Source organism: Necator americanus, chromosome III (genome assembly GCF_031761385.1).
Source record: "Necator americanus strain Aroian chromosome III, whole genome shotgun sequence".
In the NCBI taxonomy this organism is placed as follows: domain Eukaryota; kingdom Metazoa; phylum Nematoda; class Chromadorea; order Rhabditida; family Ancylostomatidae; genus Necator; species Necator americanus.
In genome coordinates, this window is record NC_087373.1 from 37,266,398 (window position 1) to 37,275,393 (window position 8,996).

At 40.8% G+C, this 8,996-nt stretch overlaps 1 protein-coding gene across 2 annotated transcripts; it reads right to left on the reverse strand.

The window, feature by feature from the left end:
• Positions 1–257: 257 nt before the first annotated feature.
• RB195_012178 (uncharacterized protein) lies at positions 258–1,631 on the reverse strand (the record flags this gene model as incomplete). 2 transcript variants are annotated; one of them, XM_064193923.1, is made up of 6 exons in its annotated part: positions 258–285; positions 337–482; positions 539–658; positions 721–819; positions 1,335–1,409; positions 1,596–1,631. In XM_064193923.1, 6 exons carry the CDS (start codon positions 1,629–1,631, stop codon positions 258–260), a joined length of 504 nt encoding a protein of 167 aa, XP_064051505.1. The 2 variants fall into 2 exon arrangements, with proteins under 2 accessions (XP_064051505.1, XP_064051506.1); XM_064193922.1 differs by lacking the exon at positions 258–285 and having other exon boundaries at positions 333–482.
• Between the last annotated feature and the right edge of the window lie 7,365 nt (positions 1,632–8,996).

Consider the following 8,996-nt stretch of genomic DNA (forward strand, 5'->3'; position numbering starts at 1 on the left):
AGACATAAAAATTTTAAAAAAATGGCTGTTAAACATTGGCCTAGAGTGGTATTTTTACGTTAATAATTTTAATGGTCTTTTTTTAAATTTTGAAATTGTCATTTGGCGTTTAGTTGGCATACAGAAATCTCTGAATGATGCTTTGCTTTCTTTTTAATGAGAAATCACTGAATTAAAGAAGAATTATTCACAAAGGTCTACTCGTCAGTCGTGTTGCAATGATATGAGTGATTTTGCCCAGAGATGTCTCGAAAATTCTAGGATTTTCTTCGTCGAACGTCATAACTGTCATAACTGTGATACACAGCTGGAAAATGCTTTATTTGTTTGCATTACCTTTTTTGTGGTGTCCAGGTGTTTATATCATAGTTATCCGGGCAAGAAAATGTCAAACAAACGGAGAACTTCAAGCGATCGCAAGTGACGTTCACGTGCTTGATGTTGTAGTCGTATGATTTAATCTCCAGTAAGAATTTTTGCAACTGGAAACATCGATTGATCGATTGAAGAAGACGAGTTACGAAGCAAAAATCATCACCTGCAGGCAGGGAACTCCTCGCAATCCATATGTTGCCATCAACCCATCATTTCTGTTATCCATTCGTTGGAAATTGCGATCGTTGAAATGAATGTGGTTCTTTTGGCCGAAGTCGGAGAACTGTAACGGGGATGGAGATGTGGAGGCCGTCAGTTCTTACAGCATGGAAGAAGAGCACGTACCATCTTCAGGAAATCCTCTTCTATGTACCTCTCGTCCTTTTTGTAAATGGCCATCAGGGTGACGTCAATTCTTGCCGCTGTAGGCCAGTTCGGTAATCCCTACATGGGAAAATATTTTTTTTTCACAGGCAGCTTTAGGTAGATAGGATTTTTGTTGTTGCGTTTATTGCACTACAATTGTGGTGCGCAAAGGCGGTAATGATTTGCTGCTCCGAGCAGCTGTGGCGCGTTCGTGGCACTTCCACCAAATTGAATTTGTGTAGTGGTGATGGTGCTTCAGGCGTTCTGGCGCACTATTTTCTACAAGGAGTTCGATTGGAGCGCACCAGCCTTGTACGGCGCCGCATCTTCCGGGCCGTTTTTTACGGCAGTTAGGAAGAATCGGAACGGAATCACCCCCCTCTCCATAGTCTCCCATCCCGTGTACGAATACTCCACCTGAAATTTGCACCACATCAGATTCGTGGGGTGATGCCTTTAACTAATGTAGGTCGATATGTTATTATTCTCGTTCTTGTAGAGGTACCATGTCGAAACCATAAGTTCAAAAAAAAGAGGTTTGGTCCACTCTCTTGAGCAAATTTCGTTAAGTATCTGGCTAGGAAAGAACTTACGTTTGGTGAAGGCTGCTTCGTGACGATGGCAGTCATGTACCCTCGAGAATAATCAGTAAAATGGGAATAAATTCCCTGAAAATTACTTATTTGTAATTTCTATGCCGAGAATGTATAGGGAATATTTATTTAATAGCAAGGGTATTTTGTCTAGCATGTTTTTTTTTTCTAAAATTAAGGGAGGACCAGTTTATTTTCCCCTCTTCAGCACCTCAGGGAGCAATTACACTTTAGAGTTGTTCATAAGAAGATTAAGCTTACCTGGCATATACTTACAAGAAGCAAGTAACGGAGCATTTTTCCGGTGACGGTGCTGGTCCGTTTGCGCTTAATTTATAGGGGCCTTTGCGCTCTGTTTGGGTGTGAGACGATGACACAGTGTTGGAGGCATTTTCATATGGGACAAAGTGGAACTTGATGAACAACAGTCAACAAAAGATGTGATGAAAAACTTCGACAAACAGTGAACGAATTCATACGCACACAAGAACATCACTCCCGTCGGAAATTGATAAGACTCTTGATTTCCTCATTTAAGATTCGCTGCTTCGTTTGTTGCCGTCGTCAAACTGGAGATTAGTAAGTAAAGGATAAAGATTAAGTTTCTGGCGTTGATCAATCCGCTTGGGATACGCCGCCACGTTCACTTCAACTCAGAATCGTTTGAGGTTCACGAACGTGTAACTGGCGTATACAATGACTTGCGGGGGTCAGCCGATGTGTCAAGTCAGTGTTTTTATCCTCCCCGACAAGTCTGGTACTAATTTATCAACCCAGGAGGGTGAAAGGCTTCTTGAGCACTAGGGCGGATTCGAACCTCCAATCAATCGTGCAGGAAGTGGAACCTCTGACCGCTACACTACACCCACCCACGCATTAGTAAGTAGTCGGTACTAATTGAGACCCGGCGGCTTGTAATTCATTCGAAATATCTGCTACGCGCTTGTCGTGACGTTAACTTTGGTACTGAAGAGTGACCTAATCACCAGAAATATTTCTGTTATGCATTCATCTCGGTTCGATTCAGATTGAAAATAGTGGGCGGAAGGGATGTTAGCAAGGTGATGAGCACGGAAATTTTTCACCATAAACGCGGAAAGCTACGGTATGACGAATCCACTCAACACATCGCGTAGCACAACCATATTCTTTGAAGTGTGTAGCGCAAGTAATTTTTACTCTGCTATGGCGATGGAGTACAAGCCATCCTAACCCTGTATGGTTCACTCCTTTCTCTTTATGAGCATCGGCGTTTAGCAAGAATTATGATCTTCAATGACTTCTAAAAGAAACCATAAAGTTCTTCTTATACATTGATAATCACTTACAGGCATGTATACGAATACTCTACTTGAAATCTGCACCACCTCAGATTCGTGGTATGCTGCCTTTAACAATTTAAGATATGTAGCCTCATTTCTGCAGCTTCATGTTTATGTGCAATTTTTGCACTTTCTGTGTTTTTCTTGCTTTGTCAGAAAAGAAATGAATAATTTATTTGTTAGCCTTTAAAATAGAATACCATCATCGAGATATTATGCTTTGACGAATAGCAACGCTGCACCTTTTGTGAGCAGAACCTTGGAATGTAGCTTAAATCATTCTTTCGGAATTTCTCAATTTGTTAAAGTCACAGTCCTACTCTGATTAATACAGGAGACCTTTGTGAAGAAGGCTACCTCACCAAGAAGGAATGAACAACGGAAAAAAGCTTCAATTCAAGCGAATAAGAAACTTCGATCACTCGACTGAACACTGTAGTCTCCGTTTGATGGAAGGAACGTGGCAGCGTATAAAATAGTTAATCGTGTATGTAGTTGAAGGAATTTAAAGGCATCACCCCACGAATCTGGCGTGGTATGGATTTTCGGAGTGGAGTGTACCTATATCGGTTCGTAGATTATGAATACAGGGATGGTTTCCCTCATCTCTCCATGCATCACTGTAAATAGACTGGCTTCAGAATGCGGTTCCTTACGACGTCCTCTATTGCATCGCGCAATCCTCGCGCCCCGCTCCCTGCTGCGATTCGTCGAACAAAATTAATTTCCCACTGTAGGTCCGGACGGATTTTCAACAAATCGCAGACGGGGGCGGAGCGCAAGGGTGGTGCGCTGCAATAGAGAACGTCGTAAGGGGCTGCATTCCAAAGCCGTCTATTTACAGTGATGCGGGGAGAGATGAGCGGAACCATCCCTGTATTCATAATCTACGATCCGATATAGGTATACTCGAACAAAAATTCGTTCCCTCAAAATTCCCTTAAAGGCATCAATCACCCCACGCTAGATTCGTGGGGTGATTGATGCCTTCAAGGGCAGCACTTGACCTGGCTTTACCCCAGATCTTCTGTTTGAAGTACCCTAATGACTTTACCCTGCATCTTCTGCTTAAATATAAGTATTTGAAAAATGGCTATTGCTAACGCTCCAACGGTAAGGATGTGATCAGAAAGTGTTTGTTGGAGTAGGATCAATTTAAGGGTAGGAAGATGGGCTCACAAGACTACTCAGAACGTTCTCTGCACTTTTTTATTTGCAAATACTTTCCCATCGCGTGAATCCGTCGTAGAGCCGTACTCCTATCTTATTTTAGCGTTAGAGACACGTTACGAGCGTTCTGGCTTTTTTTTTTTGTTAGAAACACTGAAATACACTCAAGTCCTCAACCCTAAATTCAGAAAGTGGTACGAATTTTTCTCAGTAAAACTTTACTTCCGCCTCTCAACACTGCAAACTGAATCAAAAAGAGTTGGAGATGAGTTAGCAGACGATTATCTCTTGCCTAAAACAGAATCACCCCCGATCTCAACACATTTGATCTACCAGTGAAGAACAATAGAGTGTTCGAGTGTTTTGCAGTCTTTCGCACGTACCACATAGTTAGCATAATCCCGCTTTTTTTTCCTACTCGAAATACTAAACGAAATGGAGGAAAAAGAATTGTGTTCAGTTCATATAATTGATGAATCTACTATGGATTTCTAGACAAACTTCAAGCAATTTGTGCGAGGTTTAGTTGCGGCATCGTTTTCTCCCTGCTTCCTGGACTTTATAATTCATGTAGTTATAAAACTGTACTTGCACCTTCTCCACATCCGTAAAGTGGAGGTGTTTTTCTTTAAATATGCGACAGAAATGAGGGCATTTAATAATTTCACACATTTCAGTCGCGTACAAAAATTCGACGGGACCCGGAAGGTGCTGCCGAAACTCTGCGCATAAATCAGAGTAAAAAATGCAAAATACCGAAGTTGTAACTTTAGCTGCGAAAAACAGAAAATCCTGTTGAGCTGTAAAACCAAGAGATGAGGTCCTCCTACAACAAATAGTTTTCTTGCATATTTTGCAAGAAAACAATTTTTAAGCTGGTAATGTCGGTCGTTCCTGGGGTTCAAACATGTCACTTTAGTCAAATTTACAGAATCTTCAGATTCATGGAGTTATAGCTGTGAGAGATATCAAATTGTTAGCAATATTATGTAGATTACGAATATGTAACCATCACTTTTCGAAAGAAATGTTCTTGTCAAAAATCGTATATCCTTGAGGCGCAATTATCTCGGACTCAGCCTTGTTGATATGTACCCGCAGGTAATTTTTTCGGAAACTTTCCTTGATCGGCTTTGAAAGTTCTAATTACATTCAATCGGTAGAGCTCGCGCTCACCAATCTATTGATGTGTAGGTCTTGTAATAAAGATCAAATTGAGGTGAGTTATGAAAATATACGAAAAATTAGCGATTCTACTGTACCCTTGTGAACATCCTCATTATATGATTGCTATAAGAAAGGTGGAAAAGGTTGTAAAATGGATGGCGCAGCTGCAGTAGGAGCTTTGACCACGTTTGTTATTGGATAATGCCTCAGGAACCACTCCCTAGTGTACGAGAATCTGAGCAAAGCGTGTGCTTGAATCCACTAGGAAGGATCTTCACAAACTTGAAACCCTCTGTGCAGACTTTCATGCTCCACTGAATAAAATATGAGCGTATCCGAGGTGATTATGTTAGAGGTCTTATTTGTAAGCGAACTCGTCCACGTTCCCTCGCTTGAATATTCTATTCGGTGGTATTGTTCACAATTGTTCAACATTTACGACGTTAGGTGTACGAGTTCACTGATTTCCTAATTACTTCGCCGTTGGGTGTGGAGCAAAGTTTAGCTTTCTTGAAAAGTTCATTGGCTACTGTATTTTTTACTGTAGTTTTACGCTCTGTAGAAATACCGTACTTACTTTCCCATCTATCTTTACCCGAGGGTTGTTGTGAATTAGAAAAATAGCTAGATGAAAGAACGTAATTATTTGTGCGTAAGATAGTCAACTTTAGGGAAACCATGAAAATTTTCACGATCAGCCTTTTTGAGTGTTTATAGGTTTTTGTTTATTGTTTGGCTGTTGGTAAGTTGCTGACAGATGTCCATGTTCTCTAGATTTTACCAGTTATGAACTAAGAATTCTACTCTTCTCCAAGCTTTACGGAAAGTACTTGAGTTTCTCATCTTCACTCCATACAATTATTGAATTTATGCTCTAATTCTAATTTAAGCTTTTTAAGCTTCACATTTATATCTGATATCGTCTCCGAGGGCGGGTGTAGCGCAGTCGGCAAGAGGTTCCGCTCTCTCTCCACACAGTCGATCGATATTTCGAATCCGCCCTACTGCTCACCAAGCCTTCCATCCCTCCGGGGGTCGATAAATTGGTACCAGAGAATTGTCTGGGAGGATAAAAACTCTGACTTGACACATCGGCTAGCCACCGCAAGTCATTGTATAGGCCAGTTACACGTTCGTAAAGCTCAAACGATTCTGAGTTGAAGTCGAGGACGTTGGCGGGTCCCAAGCGGATTGATTAGCGCCAGATACTTGGTCCTTTACTTTATACTTTATCCTCTCTGAATCACTTCAGAAAGGAATATTTCGTTTTACGTTCTCAACCTTCTGAGATACGCCAAAAATGCGATGGCGTCATTGAAACTGCAGTAAATTCTGAAAACTCGCACAAATGAAAGCACCACAGAACAAAAGATTTGATGGAACTTGAGAATTTTATCAGACGAACAAAAAATATTCTCAGTTGAACGTTCTAGGGTTATGAGTTGTTCGGTAGCAAATAAGCACATGAATACCATTGAATTTCTCGACAATTCCTCTTTTTTCCCGATTCCCCATGCGATTTTGTACATTTCTAGGCATAATGTATTAGTTTTTTTACATTTATTTTCGTCAGTTCGCTAACATTTCAAACATACGCATGACGGAGTCGATTGATTCGTTTTTACTAGTATATGTTTACAAGGAACTCAAATTAACTGCATAACACACCGGATTTCCTCACATATCCAACACCAGCAGGTAGTTTATTCGAACGCGTAGATATTTCCGTGAAGAAAGGACGAAACTTCTAGAAATTTTGAAGGAGATATCACCTTTTTGGCTGATGTGAATTTTTTTCTATAATTCTATTATAATTTATGCTAAAAAGTATTTGTATACTTAGAAAAACATTCTTGGCGTTAATCAATCCGTTTAGGATGCGCCAACGCATTCACTTCAATTCAGAATCGTTTGAGGTTTACGAACGCGTGTCTAGCCTATACACAATGCGTACTTGCGATGGCTTCTCGGTTGATTAAAGGCATCACCCCACGAGTCCGTCCATTTCTTCTTAATTGCTGTAAAACTCGAATGCGTGGATATTTCCGTGAAGCAAGGACGAAACTTTTAGAAATTTCGAAAGAGATATAAAACGGCCCGGAAGATGCGGCGCCGCACAAGGCTGGCGCGCTCCAGTCGAACTCCTTGTAGAAAATAGTGCGCCAGAACGCCTGAAGCCGTATCTTCCGGGCCGTTTTTTACGGCAATTGGGAAGAAATGGACGAAATCACCATCCTCTCCATAGTCTCCTATCCTTTATAAGAATGCTCCACCTGAAATCCGTACCACCTCAGATTTGTGGAGTGATGCCTTTAAATCAATATTTTTTCTTCCCATACATCTCTGGAACTAATCTATTGACCCAGGAGTGATGAAAGACTTGTTTAGCCCCCGGATACGTGTTCAAACCATCGACAATGTAGCCGAAGCGAAATTTGGTCACTAATGTGCTTATGTGTGTACGAGTTTATTTGCTTTCCTCTTTGCTTGCGTACTACCCAGAGCAATTGCTGACTTTGTCCTGCGACCCTATTTTCAAGGGTACACTCTATTCCATTAATAATGAACTTCCTCCAATTATTTTCCCTTGCGCAAAGACCCCTACTTCTGGGTCCCATTGGTGTTCTGCTCCGATCCGGTGGTGCATCCGCGTGGCTTAGCCAACAACAACCAACGGTCTGTCCCATTTCTGCTGGTTACCCTAAACCTACATACGTAAAAAAAAACCTCTCATAGATGTTTTAATCTAAGAAGATTCGGATAAAACGAGGTACATACGAATGAGGTTGAGGTGATCGAAATGAGACTTCTTCATCTTTCTAGGAAGGAGATTTTTGGAATTTCCTAAATTCTTTCACTTTGCACCCCTGGGAACGAATCTTCATTGGGGAACAAATCTCGAGAGTTGAACCATCTATGAAGTTTTTTTTTTTAACAAAACGAATCACGGTTCAACATCCAGGGAGAAATGATAGCTTTTAGGGGAACAGAGAGGAATATTCCAGCAGTTTCTTGAACCCTGTTTCAAAACACACCTGAATTTCTTGTTCAAAAACATTTTTTCTAAACTCAACGTTATTGCCTATAAGTGGTATGGGATTTTACCAGATTATATCAAAGGTTCTTTTCAAAAATAGAACCTTTGATATAATCTGGTAAAATTTTAATTCAGTTCGATAAGATATATTGGATAAGATTTTTTATCTTATGAAGGAGGTATTAATCTCGGATTCGTTGCATTTTCATGCCACACTATATACTGAGCACACTACTGTGTGTGGTGACTTCATAAGAACTGCGGTCTGTCCCCAAATATCATTGTTGCTTTTCAATCCCTTAAGCAGTGACTATGTGAGAAGGTCCCATCAGGTAGTACTTCCCAAAAATATGCTTGATATTAAATTTCACGGTCAAATGATGGGACTCGGAAGATTCCTTTGGGACCTGTCCCGTTAAACTCTTCAGCTGCGATATTTTACTGATATTATTTCGTGAAATTATAGTTGACCTATAGTGTGCAATGGATTGTTTATGTTTACAGTCATTAGCTTCCTGGAATCTGATTACTTCTCTAACGTTCACATAAAAAAGTGAAGATGAGCGTATCCTCAGCCTTTAGGGGGGAAAAATCATTTTGAACTTACAGTTGAGCTGGTTCCCATGAAGAAATTCGTATGGTCAGAAACATTCCCATGTGTGACATAACTGCAATCAAGAAATTTCTATTGTTGCATGGATCCGTCAAGTTTCTGCTGTCTCGTGCTGTCTCCGTGCACGATGTTTGACGCACAGCCACACGTTGATCTTTCGATGATCTCTGATCAATAAGGAGGGATCCTTTGAAGTAGAGTTGTGTTGTGTTTCGTATAGCCTCGCGTCACTCTCCGCCTGTCTCGTCGACCTCCTCCTCCACATCATCTCTGTTTCATTGTTTGTGTTTGGAATCATGTAAACATTTAGCACCAGGATTTGTGTCCTCCACGAAAACTCCTCTCTTAGTGCT